This window comes from Macaca mulatta, chromosome 1, assembly GCF_049350105.2.
Source record: "Macaca mulatta isolate MMU2019108-1 chromosome 1, T2T-MMU8v2.0, whole genome shotgun sequence".
Classification (NCBI taxonomy): Eukaryota; Metazoa; Chordata; class Mammalia; order Primates; family Cercopithecidae; genus Macaca; species Macaca mulatta.
The window spans coordinates 225,010,666-225,030,630 of NC_133406.1; the positions used below are offsets into that span (position 1 = coordinate 225,010,666).

The following is a 19,965-nucleotide window of genomic DNA, read 5'->3' on the forward strand; positions in this document are numbered from 1 at the left end:
CCCCTGTGTTGCGGCACCTGGTCCCATCGACCGCCCAAGGGCTGAGGAGTGCGGACCCAGGGCGCGCGCCTGGCAGGCAACTGCCCCTTCAGCCCCAGTGCGGGATCCACCGGGTGATGCCAGCTGGGCTCCTGAGTCTAGTGGGGACTGGGAGAACCTTTATGTCTAGCTAAGGGATTGTAAATACACCAATCAGTACTCTGTATCTAGCTCAAGGTTTGTAAATACACCAATCAGTACTCTGTGTGTAGCTCAAGGTTTGTAAATGCACCAATCAGTGCTCTGTATCTAACTAATCTAGTGGGGACTTGGAGAACTTTTCTGCCTAGCACTCTCTGTCTAGCTACAGGATTGTAAACACACCAATCAGCACTCTGTGTCTAGTTACAGGATTGTAAACGCACCAATCAGCACTCTGTGTCTAGCTCGGGGATTGTAAATGCACCAATCAGCACTCTATCAAAACGGACCAATCAGCTCTCTGTAGAATGGACCAATCAGCAGGATGTGGGTGGGGTCAGATAAGGGAATAAATGCAGGCTGCGGGAGCCAGCAGTGGCAATCAGATTAGGTCCCTTTGCACACTGTGGCAGCTTTGTTCTTTCACTCTTTATAGTAAGTCTTGTTGTTGCTCATTGTATGGATCCACGCTGCCTTTAAGAGCTGTAACACTCACCGCGAAGGTCTGCAGCTTCACTCCTGAAATCAGCGAGACCCCTTGAACCCACCAGAAGGAAGAAACTGCGGACACATGTGAACATCTGAACGAACAAACTCTGGACACACCATCTTTAAGAACTGTAATACTCACCACGAGGGTCTGCAGCTTCATTCCTGAAGTCAGCAAGACCAAGAACCCACGAATTCCGGACACACCACTATACTCCAGCCTGGGCGGTAAGAGTGAGAACCTGTCTCAAAAAAAAAAAAAAAAAAAAAAAATTTGTATTTGACATCTTTCACCTGGCATAATGTTTTCGAGATTCACCTATATTGTAGCATGGTCCAATAATCCGTCTCTCTTTAAGGCTGAAACATACTCTGCTGTATGGCTAGGCCACAATTTGCTTACCTTTTCATCAGCTGATGGATGCTTGGGTGGAACACCCTTTGGTTTTGGTGATTAATGTTGCTCTGTGCACTCGTGCAGATTTTGTTTTTTTTCTTTTTGAGATGGAGTTTCGCTCTTGTCACCCAGACTGGAGTGCAGTAGTGCAATCTCAGCTTTCTACAACCTCTGCCTCCCAGGTTCGAACGATTCTCCTGCCTCAGCCTCCTGAGTAGCTGGGATTACAGGCATGCACCACCACGGTTGGCTAATTTTATATTTTTAGTAGAAATGGCATTTCACCATGTTGACAAGGCTGGTCTCGAACTCCTGACCTCAGGTGATTGACCCACCTTGGCGTCCCAAAGTTCTGGGATTACACCGGCCACCACGCCTGGCCATTTGTGCAGATTTTCACATGGACGAATGTTTTCACTTCTCTTGAGTATATATCCAGGAGCGGAATTGCTGGGTCCTCTGAAAGCTCCATGTTTGTTTGAGGAACTGCCAGACCGTTTCCCAAAGTGGTTGTACCATTTTACATTCTCACTGATGATTTTACTTAATTCATGGTTAATGAAGGAACCAGTAAGATGTTACAACCAGTTCAAAGAAGAAGGCAAAGAACAGATGATATCTGTAGGTCAGGGAATATTGAAATCAATGTGCACAGAGGTAACACTGACCTCTTCCACAGTGGGGAAGGAGAGCCTACTGGACTTGAACAGGACAGGATAGAATCTGCTTGTCTGTAGACAAGAAGTATGTTGCATTTCTATGGTCTACTTACAATAGACAAGTGTTGTAAAATAGCTCAAAGGCAAAGAAAAATGCTCACCCCCTTGAGAATCAGACAATGCATAGATGGTATTGGATATTTTTTGTGATTTTTTTGCTTATTCCAAATTTTTCACACCTCTGTCACCTTGGGCCTAAAGGAAATAATGTATACAGTGGTCCATTTCCAAAACAAAGTGGCTTGAATAGGTTTGAGCCCGCAAACTACAGAAGAACAGAATATACTAGGCGCCTGCTTTGATAGCCGGTGCCTGCTTGTCGGGGGCCCCCTTAGTTGCCCTCACCCAAACTAAAAAAGTTGAGTCTAAAATGAAAGTTTGCTAGCCTGCAAAATAGCTCGCTTTGTCTATTCTTAACAGCTGGCCTGACTACCTAGGTCATTAAGTCAAATACTTGAGAAAGCCCTAAGCTGACTATAATTGCAACGTATTGTGGGCTGCAACAAAATGCAACAAGAAAATCCTAAAGAAAACACCTAAAACTCCTACCCAACAACCAATAAGCGACATCCAGGAAGACTGTGATCCTACAGTACTCAGCCTATGAGGAACCAGGGGAGGGACCTGCGCACTAGGGGGTAAATTGCTTGTAACTGTGCTGGGTGTGCCTGCCCACCAGACACCTGATCTTGTAAGACCTTCATTAAAAGTCTCTCTTCCACTGTTGTCCGTGCCTCTGAGTCCATTCTTTGGGTTTGGACAGGTAAGTTGGTTTCTCACAGGGCTGATGACTGGTTTTACACCTCACCTTCCCAGAGCAACTTCATCACCAACTTCTATACCAATGCAGCCCCATTGCCAGCCTCAGCTTCTGACCAGAGCTCCAATGGGGAATGGGCCACCACCTGCCTGCATCCCCCACCCCCGGCATGTCCCACAGTCCCTCATGCGACATCTGCCTCCTGAACCTGTCATCTCCCCATGTCCCCACTGGCTCCTCCACCTGTGTGCTCCGTTTCAGCGAGGGCCCCACCACCCATTCAGTCCCCAGACACTCCCCACACGCTGCCAGGTCCCGGGCTGGGTCATTTTTCACTCACTTATTGAATAGCTGTGACCAGTGTGTTTACAGCACAGTATGGGACTGCAGGCGCAGTGTGCAGTCACACTGCCTGAGGTTTGGATTTGGGCTCTACTGGTTTCCAGTTAGTGATCTTGGGCAAAGTATTCAACCTCTCTGTGCCTCAGTTTCCTCTGTAAAATGGCAAGAGAAATCGTGCCAACCTCACGATTGGGGTTAGGTGAACTGATGGGATGTGGGGTGCATATTCAATTGCCCTATAATGACGACAGCTATAGTAACTGATGACATCAATAGTAATGATGACAGCTCCCTTTCCAGAGCAGGGATAAGTGGTATAAGTGCCTGGTTCCTCTGAATCCTCACCAAGACCCCCAGGGTTCAATTCTGAAATGTCACTTTGCTGGGTGCCTGGCATAAAATAAACATTCATTATTCCAGATGAAAGGAGTATTGGTTAGAATGAGTTTGGCTTCTGAAAAACAGACCCACTGGTTGGCTGGCCCCAAGGCTTTGGCCCCAGACCCGGCAGGTCCACACCTTCCCTGTCCAGGCCTGGACCTAGTGTCCTCCAGTCTGATGAGAGGGTGACACCTGCTGGTGAAAAGCTGGATGTGCAGCCACAGGCCGCCTTTCTCCTTGAAGGTCTCAAACTCCCTCTGCAGCCTTGTCCTTGGGGCCTTCAGGAGAGTGGAATGGGCATATGTCGCCCAGATTGGACTGTATCCTCTTCTCTGGTCCAAACCATTGCTCTCCTTTGTCAGGATTAAGACTCAGCCTCCTGTCCCTCCTCCCCTGCAGGCAGAAGGCCGGGAGGGATCCTTTTCAAAGGTACGTCTGGCCATGACACTGCTCACAATTTCCAGTGCTGCCATCTGGGAATAAGATCTAAGATCTAAAGGTCTTGTTGCAGCCTGCCAGGCCTCATCTGATGCAGCTTCTGCCACTTTTTTTTTCTTTTTTCTTTTTTTCTTTTCTTTTCTTTTTTTTTTTTTTGAGACAGCCTTGCTCTTGCTGTCACCCAGGCTGGAGTGCAGTGGCGAGATCTCGGCTCACTGCAACCTCTGCCTTCTAGGTTCAAGCAATTCTCTCGCCTCAGCTTCCCAAGTAGCTGGGATTATAGGTGCCCACCACCACGCCTGGCTAAATTTTGTATTTTTAGTAGAGATGGATTTTCACCAAGTTGGCCAGGCTGATCTCAAACTCCTGACCTCAGGTGATCTCCCCCCGCCTCTCCCGCCTCGGCCTCCCAAAGTGCTGGGATTACAGGCATGAGCCACCGCGCCTGACCTCCTGCCACTTTTCTGATCTGTTTGTTTTGTGTGTGTGCATTGCCTGTCTCCCCCAACTAGAGGATAAGCTCTTTCGTGGCTGGGCCTCATTGTCTTATTCATTGCTCCATCGCATGGCCTAGTCCAAAGCCTGGCATTCAGTGGGTGCCCAATAAATACTTGGTGAATAAATAAATGAATGATGATTACCCTAGCCAGACTGAATGACTGCTCCTTCTGCCCAGAGCACTCCCCACTTGCTCCCCCACCCCACCCTTTCATATAGCTTAGTCACTGGTCAGATCTCATTTGAGGCATCACTTCCTACAGGAAGCCCTCCCTGATCTCTTCTTTCCGGAGTGGAGTGGTTGCCCTCCAGCATCATTCTGTGTTGCCCTTACTGTTGCACTTCTCAGAAGTTATGACAATTGTCTGCCTTCTTTCCGGCCTCCCCAACCTAGCTGTGAGCTCCTTGAGGCCAGGGTTACATTTATTCTCTGCGTGCCCTCTCTGCCTAGAAGAGACGCTACCAGGATGAGAGGGTATATACCTCACAGTTACGAGCAAGAATATGGGCACCAGGCTTGCCTGAGTTCTAATCTCAACGGTACCAGTCTATGGAACTTTGAGTCCATTCTTCAACCTCCCTGTGCCTCAGCTCTCTAACCTATAAAATGGTGGCAAATATAGTGCCCGTGTTGTTTATGTGACACAGTAAATGGTCAACACATGTTAAATGTTAGTGGGTGTTATTTGTAGGAACCTAGTAAAATAGTCATTGAATAAATTAATGACCGGGTACGGTGGCTCACACCTGTAATCCGAGCACTTTGGGAAGCTGAAGCGGGAGGATAGCTTGAGGCCAGGAGTTCAAGACCAGCCTGGGCAGCACAGCGAGACCTCTTCTCTACTAAAACTCAAAGAAGTCAAGCTGGACGGAGTGGTGCACCTGTAGTCTCAGCTACTCGGGAGGCTGAGGCAGGAGGATCACTTGAGTCCAGGAGTTTGAGGCTGTAGTGAGCTGTGAATTTTCCATTGCACTCCAGCCTGGGTGATAGAGTGAGACTCTGTCTCTAAAATAAATAAATACATAAAAACTCAGTGATTTTTATCTGGGAGCCTTGAGACTGACTTCCTTAAATAGGTTGATTTAGGGTTTTTTACAGTGCTGTGCATCTCTTAGACTTACAGACACCCTCATGCCACACCAGTAACCCCACCTCCTACTCAGGGAACACAGTTACCCTGAGGGGTGAACCTCCTCCCCTAACCTTTTTTTTTTTTTTTATCCTTAGAAGGCAGCATGAGCCTGGTATGCAGTAGATGCTCAATAAATAATATGTCTCATTTTCATTCGTTCAAATATGATACTCTATTTCTGAGCACCTCCTTCCGTTTTGAGAAGCCAGGTCCCCTTATTTCCCATCTCAGATCCCCAGGTCCCACCTGGGCGGCCTTCTGGGATGGAGTCTCCTGGGAGCCAACTTCCCTAAGCCTCCCCGCCCCCAGTGGCATGCCTTTGCAGTGACCTACACGTTCGCCTCTGAGCCAAGATGGCAGTAAGTTTCCCGCTGCCCCTCCCCGTCATGCTGGGGCATTCTGACCTCCTCTCTGGCCTGCCCTGGGGTAAGATGACAGCAGGTGACCCTGGGAAGGGCGGATTTTCTCAGGGCTGGCCCCTTCTCATCTTTTAGATCACACTTTTTTCCCTGTGCAGAGAGGCCCTTCCCAAGCACTGCATCAGGGAAGGTTTCCACCCCAATCACTCTCCACCTAGCATCCTGTTTCAGTTCCTGCAGAGCCTTCGCCACTGTTCAAAATCATCTTTATTTATTGGGTTACTTTATTTATTTTTTCGGTTTGGGTTCCCTCCACCCCAAAAATACCAGCTCCAAGAAAACCATGGTATCTCCCCAGCACTTTGCAGGGCCTGGCATGTAGAAGATGTGCCAGTAATATTTGCTCTATGAATGAATGAATCTCTTCATGTGCGGGTGCCTTATCCTGCCTCTGCCACTCGATGGATGTTTCAGATGCCACTTAGCGGATCTAATGATCTTTCCTTGGCTCAAGCACAAAAGACTCCTGCTTATCTGGGGAAGCAGGGCCAGGCCCTGGGAATTGCAGCCTCCGGGCATCAGAGCCTGGCCTTTCCAGCTAATCCGCCTGCCCACAGACACAAGAGGAGAGGGCTTTCAGCGAATCCTTGACTGTTCCCCAAGGCGAAGACCTCACAGGCACCGCCTTCACAGGTTTCTCCTTAGCCTCAGGAACCTCCTGGGGGCAGAGCGGCCTGACCGGGAAGGAAGCCGCGGTGGCAGCCCCTCTGCAGAGCGGCAGGGTGGCCCGGGCCTGGGCAAGGCATCCCCCACCCATGGGGGTCACCCGAGTCAGATGGGGCCAGTTTTCTCCACAGAACACAAGGTAGGTCTTCATTGGTGGGGTGACAAGCCCTTGACTGGGACTGGGGGCTTGGGGTGGTGATGCGGTTGCTGCCAGGGAGAGCTGCCTCCCCTGGGTACAGTCAATAACAAAAGTCAGATGAGCCGTGGGGACAGTCTTCTGATGCCCAGCCAGCTTCCCACCTAGAAGGGAGGAAGGGACCGAAAGTGAGCACAAGCAAGGGATTTTCCCCCGAGACAGGGTCTCGCTCTGTCGCCCAGGCTGGAGTGCAGTGGCATGATCATGGCTCACTGCAGCCTCAGCCTCAGGGGGCTCAACCCATCCTCCCATCTTAGCCCCCTAAGTGGCTGGGACTACAGGCTCATGCCACCACACCTGGTGAATTTTAAAATTTTTTGTAGAGATGAGATTTCCCTATGTTGCCCAGGTTGGTCTCAAACTCCTGGACTCAAGAAATCCTGCCTCTGCTCAGTCAGCACTGGGATTACAGGCACCCGACCGGGACATGGTTTCCTGAATTCATTTGTTTATTCTTTTTTTTTTTTTTTTTTGAGACAGAGTCTCGCCCTGTCACCCAGGCTGGAGTGCAGTGGCCGGATCTCAGCTCACTGCAAGCTCCGCCTCCCAGGTTTATGCCACTCTCCTGCCTCAGCCTCCCAAGTAGCTGGGACTACAGGCGCCCGCCACCTCGCCCAGCTAGTTTTTTGTATTTTTTAGTAGAGACAAGGTTTCACCGTGTTAGCCAGGATGGTCTCGATCTCCTGACCTCACGATCCACCCGTCTCAGCCTCCCAAAGTGCTGGGATTACAGGCTTGAGCCACTGCGCCGGGCCCATTTGTTTATTCATTCGATGGGTTTAACTGAGTTGGTTGATACACCAACAGAGGAGGACAGTCAGAGTTTAAGTGTATGGATTTCAGCATCAGAGACCTGAGTTCAAGTCTCTGCTTACCATCCATCCATCTGCCTTCCAGGAGCACAGAGTCCAACATGTCAGTGCCTTTCAACTTTGCTGTTCCCACGAGTTGCCTGGGGAGCTTGTTAAAATGCAGAGTCTAGTGCAGTGGGGCTGGGGTGAGGCCTGAGACTCGAATTTCTAACAAGCCCCCAGAGGATGCCGATTCTGCTGGTCCATGGACCACATTATGAAGAGCACAGTCCTCAACCCAAGAGAGGAAAGCCCTGGCCATCTTTCCAGGCGAGAAAACTGAGGCTCAGCCTGCACAAGTGTTGGTGGTTCTTAGGGAGCATCTTGCTACTCTCCCCCTCCCCACATAATCTTGTCCACAGCCTCAGAGAATCCCATCGGTACCTGGTGGCATCTGCCCTGGCAATCCCCCAGCTCAGAGCCCAGCACAGGGGAAAGGGATGGACAAACCAGCCAGTAGATTTATCAATGAAGCAGGTGTCTGAGCAAGTGTATCTGAATCTAAAGCCTGTGCTCTTAAAAAGGGAACTTTTTGAGTTACCCAAATAACATACACATCCATTCTTTTAGCTACGTGCTGTGAACCACGACGTGGGCTCAGAAGGAAGCTTATGTTCTAGTAGGTTGGCTAGCACAGGAAATAAAACAAGCCCGCCCTTGGCTTGAGAATCCCAGCAACCCGAGGGAGGTAGCATGTTTGCCATTGGACCCCCACCCCCAGCTGGTCTTTCTTTTTTTTTTATTTTTTATTTTTTGAGATGGAGTCTCACACTGTTGCTCAGGCTGGAATGCAGTGGTGCAATCTCAGCTCACTGCAACCTCCGCCTCCCGAGTTCAAGCAATTCTCCTGCCTCAGCCTCCCCAGTAGCTGGGATTACAGGAGCCCGCCACCACACCATACATTTTTTGTATTTTTAGTAGAGACGGGGTTTCACTATGTTGGCCAAGCTGGTCTTGAACTCCTGACCTCATGATCTACCCGCTTCAGCCTCCCAAAGTGCTGGGATTACAGGCATGAAGCACCACACCCGGCCCCCAGCTGGTGTTTCTTACCAGAGCTGGTCTCCAGGCCTGTCTCACGGATGGTGCCTTTGAGGTTGGCTCTCCAGTCCCTGCGGTCTTCTGAGGGGGCCATGTGGCTACTTCGGCGCCTGCTAAGCTCTGGCAGGAGGGGAGCTGTCCTCGGCCACTCTTACAGGATGTGGCTCCCCCACTGTGGGACCGGACCTTTTATACTGACCGGATCCGGATTCTCTGAGTGCGTTCCACCAGGAGCCAAAGGAACTGGCCCAGAGCAGTCAGGGGATCGCTTTGATCAACAGGGTTATGTCAACAGGATTATTGTTGGGTCAATGGGAGGCAGACCTCCTACCAAACAGACCAAACAGACACGATTTCTACCAACTGCAGCTGCTTCCTGATTTAGGTTAGGCCTCTGGAACCTTCTCATCCAGCCTCAGTTTCCCAAACCTCAGTCATTATCCAGGGGTTCCACCAGTTTGTTTTTTTCCCCCTGTCTAGGAACTATATGTAATACTACTTACTTCACATGTCCTTGAAGTCAGCCAACTGTTTTTACTGAAAAAGAAGTGCACTTGGCCGGGCGCGGTGGCTCACGCCTGTAATCCCAGCACTTTGGGAGGCCAAGGTGGGTGGATCACAAGGTCAGGAGATCAAGATCATCTTTGCTAACACGGTGAAACCCCGTCTCCACTACAAAAAATTAGCTGGGCGAGGTGGCGGGCACCTGTCGTCCCAGCTACTCCAGAGGCTGAGGTAAGAGAATGGTGTGAACCTGGGAGGTGGAGCTTGCAGTGAGCTGAGTTTGCACCACCGCACTCCAGCCTGGGTGACAGAGCGAGACTCTGTCTCAAAAAAAAAGAAGAAAGAAAAAAAAGAAAGAAAGAAAAAGAAAAAGAAGTGCACTTTATTTTATGTATGTATGTATGTATGTATGTATGTATGTATGTATTTTGAGACGGAGTTTTGCTCTTCTTGCCCAGACTGGAGTGCAATGGCACGATCTCAGTTCACCGAAACCTCCACCTCCCAGGTTCGAGTCATTCTCCTGCCTCAACCTCCCTAGTAGCTGGGATTACAAGCATGCACCACCACACCCGGCTAATTTTGTATTTTTAATAGAGACAGGGTTTCTCCATGTTGGTCAGGCTGGTCTCGAACTCCTGACTTCAGGTGATCTGCCCGCCTCGGCTTCCCAAAGTGCTGGGATTACAGGTGTGAGCCACTGTGCCTGGCCGGAAGTGTACTTTATTTTAATTTTATTATTATTATATTATTTTAGGTGGAGTCTTGCTCTGTTGCCCAGACTGGAGTGCAGTGGTGTGATCTCAGCTCACTGCAACCTCTGCCTCCTGGGTTCCAGTGATTCTTCTGTGTCAACCTCCCAAGTAGCTGGGACTACAGGCGTGTGCCACCGCACTTGGCTAATTTTTGTATTTTTGTATGTGTGTGTGTGTGTGTGTGTGTGTGTGTGTGTGTGTGTGTATATTTTTTTTTTAGTAGAGATAAGGTTTCGTCATGTTGGCCAGGCTGGTCTCAAACTCCTGACCTCAAGTGATCCGCTTGCCTCAGCCTCTCAAAGTGCTGGGATTACAGGCGTGAGCCTCCACATCTAGCCTATTGTATTTTATTTCTGCTGCTGGCCCAGATGAAAGAAATGCACTTTAAAAGGAAAGTTGGTATTGCTATACTAAATAGAAACAGTATCACTTCCAGAAATAAGGGGTACCTATGCTTGGTAGCCAAGTTAACCACCAAACATATCCACACCCTAATCCCCAAAGCTTGTGAATGTATCACCTTACTGGGCGAAAGGGACTTTGCCGATGTGATCAAGAGTATGAATTTTGAGAAAAGGAGATTATTCTGGAGTACGTGGGTGAGCTCAATCTAATCACATGAGTCCTTAAAATTGGAGAACCTCACCAGGCGCAGTGGCTCACACCTGTAATCCCAGCACTTTGGGAGACCGAGGCGGGTGGATCACCTGAGGTCAGGAGTTCGAGACCAGCCTGGCTAACAAGGCAAAATCCCATCTCTACTACAAATACAAAAATTAGCTGGGCGTGGTGGAGCACGCCTGTAATCCCAGCTACTGAGGAGGCTGAGGAAGGAGAATCGCTTGAACCTGGGAGATGGAGGTTGCAATGAGCTGAGACCGCACCACTGCACTCCAGCCTGCGTGACAGGAATGAGACTCCATCTCAAAAAAAAAAAAAAAAAAAATGGAGAACCTCTTCTGGCTGGATTAGAGAGATGTGATAACGGAAGAAGGCCAGAGAGATATGAAGTGAGGATTCAACCCTCCCTTGCTGGCTTTGGAGAGGGAGGACGGGGTCCTGAGCCAAGGTATGCCAGTAGCCTCTGGAAGCTGGGAAAGGCAAGGAAAGTGATCCTTCCCTGGAAACTCCATGAAGAAACCTTCCTGCCAACACCTTGATTTTAACCCAGTGAGACCCACGTTGAACTTCTGACCTACAGAGAAAAACTTTGTGTTGCTTTAAACTACTAAATTCTGATAATTTATTTAGTATCAATAAAAAACTAATACACTGTGCAAATAACAAAGAAAAATTTTTTAAATTAAATTTTAGCTAAATGTTGTTGCCTGTGTTATATGACTTAAAAAGTAACTGGGTAATTTATATCTTACTGCAATGTCTTGCTTTCTTCAAGGTCTCACTCTGTTGCCCAGGCTGGAGTACAGTGACACAATCATGACCCATTGCAGCCTCGCCCTCCCAGCCTCAGCAAACCCTCCGCCCTCAGCCTCCTGATTAGCTGGGACTACAGGCTCATGCCACCTTACCGGGTTAATTTTTTTTAAAAACCTTTTGTAGAAATGGAGGGTCTCACTATGTTGCCCAGGTGGGTCTCAAACTCTTGGCTTCAAGTGATCCTCCTGTCTCAGCCTCTCAAAGTGCTGAGATTATAGGTGTGAACCATTGTGCCTGGCCCACAGTTTTTTTGTTTTGTTTTGTTTTTGTTGTTGTTTTTTTTTCTTTGAGACGGAGTTTTGCTTTTGTCACTCAGGCTGGAGTGCAATGGCACGATCTCAGCTCACTCCAACCTGCAACCTCCGCCTCCCGGGTTCAAGTGATTCTCCTGACTCAGCTTCCCGAGTAGCTGGGATTACAGGTGCCTGCCACCACACCCAGCTAAATTTTGTATGTTTAGTAGAGATGGGGTTTCACCATGTTGGCCAGGCTGGTCTCCAACTCCTGATCTCAGGAAGTATGCCTGCCTTGACCTCCCAAAGTGCTGGAATTATAGGTGTAAGCTGCTGCGCCTGGCCCCACAATTTTTTTAAAGAAGTAACTGGACACGCGTGATAGCAGACACCTCTGATACCATGGGACAAGAAGGGTACTTCATATCTGTGGTCTCCGACCCCAAAACTCCTAACCCCAGTCTAAATATGAGAAAAACGTTGGACAAATCCAAACTGAGGAACATTCCGTAAAATCCACGTACAATCCCCAAACTCTCAAGATCATGAAAAACAAGGGGAGACAAAAACTGTCCCAGGCCAGAGGGGACTAAAGAGACATGAAAACTTGCTACAATGGAGGTATCCTGGATTGCATCTTGAAAAGGACGTTGCAGAAATCCTGGTGAAATCTGAATAAAGCCTGGAGTTTAGACGCTAATAATGTACTGATGTTGCTTTCTTAGTTTCGACAAACATTCCATGGTCATGTAACGTGTTGGCAATAGGGGAAATTGGATGTGGTGTGTACAGCTCTGTATAACCTTTGCAGTTTTTCAATACATTGGAAATTATTCTAAAATTTAAAAATTATTATTGGTCAGGCACCGTAGTTCATGCCTGTAATCCCAGCACTTTGGGAGGCCGAGGCAGGTGGATCACTTGAGCCCAGGAGTTCTAGATCAGCCTGGGCAACATGGTGAAACTCTATCTCTATTAAACATACAAAAATTAGCCAGGCTTGGTGGTGCATGCCACAATGCACAGTGCACAACCATAGCTCACTGGAGCCTCAAACTCCTGAGCTCAAGTCATCCTCCCGCCTCAACCTTCCAAGTAGCTAGGAATACAGGTGCACACAACTATGTCCAGCTAATTTTAAAAGTTTTTGTAGAGATAGGGTCTCGCTATGTTGCCCCGGCTTAAAAATTATTATTATTATTATTATTTTTTTTTTGAGATGGAGTCACACTCTGTCACCCAGGCTGGAGTGCAGTGGTGCAATCTTGGCTCACTGCAACCTCTGCCTTCAGGGTCAAGCGATTCTCCTGCCTCAGCCTCCTCAGTAGCTGGGATTACAGGCACACGCCACTGCTCCTAATTTTTGCTTATTTTTGGTAAAGACGGGGGTTTCACCATGTTGGTCAGACTGGTCTCGAACTCCTGACCTTGTGATCAGTCTACCTTGGCCTCCCAAAGTGCTGGGATTACAGGAATAAGCCACCACACCCAGTCAAAAATTATGTTTTAAACTGCGCATGGTGGCTCATGCCTGCAATCCTAGCACATTGGGAGGCCGAGGCAGGAGGATCACTTGAAGTCAGAAGTTCCTTGCCAGCCTGGGCAACATGGCAAGACCCAGTCTCTACAAAGACTGGGTGGTTCAGCCCTGGTGCAGTCACATAGCTCCCTGCTAACTGAGCTGAAATTAAAACCCACTCAGAGCCAGGCTCAGTGGCTCATGCCTGTAATCCCAACACTTTGGGAGGCCAAGCCAGGTGGATCACCTGAGGTCAGGAGTTCGAGACTAGCCTGACCAACATGCAGAAGCCCCATCTCTACTAAAAATACAAAATTAGCCGGGCGTGGTGGCATATGCCTGTAATCCCAGCTAATCGGGAGGCTGAGGCAGAAGAATCACTTGAGATGGAGGTTGCGGTGGGCCGAGATCGCACAATTGCACTCCAGCCTGGGCAACAAGAGCGAAACTCCGTCTCAAAAATAAATAAATAAAACCCATTCAGTCTGGCTCCTACATGGCTCATGGTGCCCGTGGACTGGACTCTCCTTTTGCCTCCACACCCCATCTGCATTCAGTCCTCTGGCAAATCATGCAGATGGCACCTTCACAATGATGCTGAGGTGACACTTCTCACCACCTGCCTTCTCCTACCTAGTTTGAGCACCTTCATCACTTATCCGGACTAGCCAGCTGGTCCCCCTCTCCTTCCCGACAGTGCGATGTGGCCTGTTAACGCCCGAGCCACAGCTGAACCCTCCTCTGCCCAGGACCCTCTGCTGGCTCCCCAGCTGCTCCAAGTAACAGCTAGAGCTTAGCACCAGCTGCAGGCCTTTGAAGCTGGGACTTCTCTCCCTGAGCTGCCTGCCGCTCTCCCCTGCTCACACCAGGCCGGATGCAAACTTCTCCTCTGGGTCTCAAGCATACGGATCACGCTCCTGCCTCAGGGCCTTTGCATGAGCCATTCCCACTGCCCGGAATGCTCTCTGGTCAGATAGCTGCTTGGCTGACCAATCACCTCCTACAAATCTTGTTCAGACCTTGCCTTGAACTCTTGGCTTCAAGTGATCCTCCTGTCTCGACCTCTCAAAGTGCTGAGATTATAGGCGTGAGCCACTGTGCCTGGCCCACAATTTTTTTTTTTTTTTCTTTGAGACGGAGTTTTGCTCTTGTCGCTCTTGTCACTTGGCCATGCATCTAGAGGGTGTCCAGCACAGAGTATGTGCTCAATACACAGATGAAGAAGGACAATCCATGAGACAGCTGTCCCTCTCCCAGGACCCTGGGAAATGGTGGGGATGGGGAACATGTTCAGATGTCAAGAGGAGGAGGGTCTAGTGTCTGGGCTGTCATTTGAGTGCTCTTCCTGTTCACAGGAGTGGATGGGCTGCACAGATAGAGCAAAACCGAGATGAGTTTTAAGGGCCACTGAGCATCTTCCCCACTGGCAGCCTTTCCCAACATCCAGGGAGATGCACAGCTTTCTCCTGTGTGGTCCTGGATCCCTGGAGGAGGGGCCAGGCTTGGAGGTGGAAGGAGAGCTCAGTGGCGAGGGGGCAGAGAAGGGACTGCCCAGATGTGACACATCTGGAGTCTCCAAATCTGTACCAGGACAGATGAGTAGAGCTGCATTTTTCCCACCCTGCTCATGTCAGCCTTTTATGAACTTTGTTTCTGCCCTGTGTGCATTGCCCTTAGGTATTCATTGCTACCTGTTATCACTGGAAGAAAAATGGCCATGGGCGTTCTGTCCTTCCTTCACCTCTCTCTTCTCCATCCCTTCCTTCTTCCTTCTTCCTTCTTCATCTTGAGCACATACTCTGTGCTGGACGCCCTCTAGATGCATGGCCAGGTTGTCCTCATTGACAAGGCAAGATCTGAGCAAGGTTTGTAGGAGGTGATGGGTCAGCCAAGCAGATATCTGGGCAGAGAGCATTCCGGGCAGTGGGAATGGCTCGTGCAAAGGCCCTGAGGCAGAAGCGTGATTGGTATGCTTCAGGCCCAGAGGGGAGGTCCGCATCTTACCTGGTGTGAGCAGGGGAGAATGACAGGCAGCTCAGGGAGAAAAGTCCCAGGTTCAATGACCTGAGGGCATTGCAAACCTTTAGCTCTTGCTCAGAGGAGCTGGGTAGCCATTGAGCAGTGCAAGAGCCAAACTGAATGGGTTCCAATTTCAGCTCCACTAGCAGGGAGCTACGTGACTGCACCAGGGCTGGGCCAACCCACCTGTGCATGAGTGACAGCACCCCACGGGTTCCAGAGCTCTCATGTCCATCATCCGGCTTAGTGCCTGGCACGCCAAGAATACTTGGGAAATGGCAGCTAAGAACTGCTACCTCAGGAGGGTCTCTTCTCATTTCCAAAGCTGTCTTCTGTTTGGTGAAATGCATACAGACACTGGAGATACATCCAGAGACTGACCGAGTTCTCTGCCCTTGTGCTGCATTCCCCTCAAGGAGACAGATGATGGGGTCATGTAAGGAGCTAAGATATCCTGAGCTGGGAAGGAGGGAAGCAGGAGCTGAGGGATGGAGGCAGCTGGTGGGGGCAGGTGGGGGTGGCCGGGATGCCTGGAGCCCAGGACTAGGGCCGGACTCTGCACTGCTTTGCTTGGGGACCTACCTGGGCTCTAAGTCACTAGGACAGACAGTGGCCAGGGTGAGGCTGGCACAGTGCAACCCCTTCCCCACTGCTGAAGATGCCACCTTTGTGGGTTGGGAGCACAGGCTTTGGGGAGTTGAGAGCCATCCTCATCCTAGAGGTGGTTGTTTCTGGAAGCAAAAATCCAGGGTTTATGTTCTTGGGACAGGGGAACCCTGGGGCCTCACGTCCTCCCCATAACCTTCGCATTGGGCAGTGAAGGCGTCTTCCTGTTGAGTCTGAGGGAGAGAGAAGTGGTGTCACTCGGGGTGTCAGCTTTCATCTCACTTAGTCCTCACAGTCGCCCTGTGAGGTAAGGACCACGATTAGTCCAATTTACAGATGAGGACACTGAGGCTCAGAGAAGTTACATGGTTTGCCCAAAGTGACACACTAAGTGGCTGAATGGGATTGAACCCAGTTCTTTTTTTTTTTTTTTTTTTTTTTTGAGACAGAGTCTCGCTCTATTGGCAGGCTGGAGTGCAGTGGCGTGATCTCAGCTCACTGCAACATCCGCCTCCCGATTCAAGCAATTCTCCTGCCTTAGGCTCCCAAGTAGCTGGGACTACAGGTGTGCGCCACCACGCCTGGCTAATTTTTGTATTTTTAGTAGAGATGGGGTTTCACCATGTTGGCCAGGATGGTCTCGATCTCTTGACCTGGTGATCTGCCCATCTCGGCCTCCCAAAGTGCTGAGATTACAGGCGTAAGCCACCGCGCCCAGCCTGAACCCAAGTCTTTCTGAAACAGCCCAAGCTGTTGATGGAACCCTCTGGCTAACGGATGAGCAGGTAAAGTGAAACAAACACTTTAGAATGCTTTGGGGGTGGGGGTGTAGGGAATTGAGCCTTGTATGGGGCCTGAAAGATTTATAGTTGTCCCTCGGTGTGTGTAGGGGAATCAGTTTCACCACTTCCCACAAATACCAAAATCCACAGATGCTCAAGTCCTGATATAAAATGGTGCAGGATTTGCATACAGCCTAAGTACATCTTCCCGTAGACTTTAAATCATCTCTAGATGACTTATGCAATCACGTGTCAGGTAACAATATTTCAGTCCATGCCAGGATGCACATAGGATGGTGGTCCCATAAGATTATAATGGAATTGCCCTATACAGGTGCACATCACTAAAAATTGATATCTCAAAAGAGATGGGGTCTTTTTATGTTGCCCAGACTAGTCTAGAAGTCCTGGGTTCAAGTGATCCTCCCAGCATGGCCTCCTAAAGTGCTGGGATTGTCGGTATGAACCACTACACCTGGCCAGGTGTACAATTTTTTATCATTTATACTGTATTTTTATGATCCTTTTCTGTGTTTAAATACACAAATAGCCACCATTGTTTTTGTTTGTTTGTTTGTTTGAGACAGAGTTGCACTCTTGTTGCCCAGGTTGGAGTGCAATGGTACGATCTTGGCTCACTGCAACCTCCGCCTCCCAGGTTCAAGAGATTCTCCTGCCTCAGCCTCCCAAGTATTTGGGATTACAGGTGCCCGCCACCATGCCCGGCTAAGTTTTTGTATTTTTATTAGAGATGGGGTTTCACCGTCCTGGCCAGGCTGGTCTCAAACTCCTGACCTCAGGTGATCCAGTCGCCTTGGCCTCCCAAAGTGCTGGGATTACAGGCTTGAGCCACCACGCCCAGCCCACAAATAGCCACCATTGTGTTACCACTGCCTGCAGTACTCAGTATGGTAACATGGTGTAGAGATTTGGAGCCCAGCAGCCATCCACTCTGCTATTCAGCCCAGATGTGTGTTTGGCTGTAGCCTCTGGAGGAAGCTAAGGAGCAGTGACCTAAAGGCAGAGGGTGAGTCTGAGGTGGGATCCCAGGACAGGTACAAGAATTAGGCAAAAGTGGATGAAATCTGAATAAATTTCACTGTGTTAATATAATTACTGCATTAATAACCTTAGATAATAGCTAACATTATTTAGCTAACAGGAGTGCACCCATGTTAAATTAATTTTTTTAAAGAGGTGAATTCTCACTCTGTCACCTAGGCTGGAGTGCAGTGGTGCGATCATAGCTCACTGCTTCCTGGAACTCTTGGGCTCAAGCAATCCTCCTGCCTCAACCTCCTGATTAGGTGGGACTATAGGCACCCGCTACCATGCCTGGCTAATTTTTTTCACTTTTCTCTAGAGACAGGGTCTACCTGTGTTGCCCAGGCTGGTCTCAAACTCCTGGGCTCAAGTGAACCTGAACCTCCTGCCTCAACCTCTCAAATTGCTGGGATTACAGGTGTGAGCCACCACAGCCAGCCTAAATGTCTTAGTTTGGACAAATGTGCCATGGTAATGCAAAGTGTCATTACTAGGGGTAACTGGGTATAAGGTGTAGAGTACACTATAGTGTCTTTTCAATTTTTCTGTGTATCTAAAATCATTTCAAAAGTAAACATTTATTTTAAAACATGAAGGTGGTTATCCTTCCATGAGCGTAAAGTACAAAACACAGGCTCACGGTGTCATCAGAAGTCAGAACACTGGTTGCAGGCCCAGGGGCGCTGGAGCGGCTGGCCATGGTTGGCTTTGTGATCTGGGGGCTGGTGTGTTCCATCTGTGAATGTCTTTTGAGCTGCACACTTACCAGGAGGTAAGTCATGTCTTAATAAATTTTGTTTCTTTTTTTTTTTTTTTTTTTTTGAGACGGAGTTTCGCTCTGTCGCCTAGGCTGGAGTACAGTGGCATGATCTGGGCTCACTACAAGCTCCGCCTCCCGGGTTCACGCCATTCTCCTGCCTCAGCCTCCTGAGTAGCTGGGACCACAGGCGCCCGTCACCACACGTGGCTAATTTGTTTGTATTTTTAGTAGAGACGGGTTTTCACCGTGTTAGCCAGGATGGTCTCGATCTCCTGACTTCGTGATCCACCCGCCTCGGCCTCCCAAAGTGCTGGGATTACAGGCGTGAGCCACCGCGCCCGGCCTTAATAAATTTTCTTAAGTTTAACACCAAATAAAACGAGGATGAGAAGCTCGTTTGAGTTGTGGGGATTTGGGTGCTTATCCAGCCATGAGCCCTGGCCTAGATGCCTCTAGAAGCCTGGAGGGAACCGAGAACATTCCAAGTAGAGGTGGCAGAGCCAAGGCCCTGAGGTGGGAACACACTGCTGCACGTCTCTCGCTGTGAATGAGGTGCCCTGGTCGGAAGCAGTGCTGTATGCCCTGCAGGGCCGGCAAGTCCGTGTCCACATTGTGACTCAGTGCAGTGAAAGCCAATCTCAGCCCCCTCCGCAGTGTGATCAGCCTGCCAGCAGGTGGCCAGCTGGTCCTCCTGGGAAACTGTGCCACCCACGGACTGGGTGCGAGTCTCTTGTCCACAGATAGGGCACTCAGCAGTGGTGTCAGCCTGGTGAGCCTTGGTAAGGGCACGTGCAGGATACTGAGCCTCTCCCGTCCCCATGACCGTCTGAAGGCCACTTGCTGGGTGGGCATATCCAGCAGGCGTGGGGGACGGGAAAGAAGCAGGCTCCATCCACAGGGCGTGCCGTTTTGCTCAACTCAGGACCCAGAACATCCTCCATAGTAATTCTCTTCGGTGGGAGCACTGGGAACATGAGCCACAGATACCTTCCGAGTCTGAGCTGCTGAGGCGAGGGCTGCAGGGCACCGGGCTGTCAGGAAAGCCTGCACTGGCAGCTGGAAGGCACGTGGTGGGGGCGCCTGCTGCGGCTGCGGCAGTGACTGTGAGGCTTCGGGATGTCGTCCGGCTTCTGCGAGGTGAATTGTGACAGTGCAGAGCTCCGCAGTGCCAGGGTCCCCTGCAAGGTCATGCTGACTGCAGCTGGGAGCCCACCACACCCCTGGTGCCCCTCTCTTCCCAGGGTTGGGGTCTAGGCCAGACCCCTCTTGGCTTGGGAATTGTGCCCTGGGAGGGGCACACAGTCCCACAGGTGGGGACAGAGGCCCCAGGCGTGCTGCTGGCTGGCCGGGACTGCGAGGACGTCATGCTCACCTTTCTCTCTCGTGGCCTTGATGGGACCGGCTTCCCCATTGAACAGGATTTTCTGAGGTGTCTGGGGCTGTGGTGCAGCTTGCGGGGTGCCACACAGACTCCTTCCAGACATGCCAGTCAATGGCCACCGAGGGGGCCAGATACAGGTGCCATGCTGCAGTGGGGGTATCTCCCGACCTCCCTTTTAGTCCTGATGAGCCTGGGCAGGGCCCGGTGTTGGGGTCGCCATGGACTTCCTGGGCTAGGCTGTCCCATGTGTCCAGGACACATTTGAAAGGGACTTGGACCCAGCAGCTCTGTTCAAAATCATAACGGGGGCAACAAGGGCCCCCCACATCCAAATTCATAGGAAGCCGTGGCATGGAGTTCCACTGGAGGAACCTCCAGGAAACCCGAGGTCCCCCATGAGCCAGGGCCAGACTGG

General features: G+C 50.1%; 1 protein-coding gene across 1 annotated transcript; it reads right to left on the reverse strand.

Moving 5' to 3' along the window:
- Window positions 1–6,026: 6,026 nt before the first annotated feature.
- Window positions 6,027–8,656, reverse strand: SRARP (steroid receptor associated and regulated protein). Its single transcript, NM_001257460.1, is given in 2 exon segments — window positions 6,027–6,722; window positions 8,523–8,656. Coding segments are annotated over 2 exon segments (510 nt in total). The 5' UTR covers window positions 8,605–8,656; the 3' UTR covers window positions 6,027–6,294.
- Window positions 8,657–19,965: the final 11,309 nt, after the last annotated feature.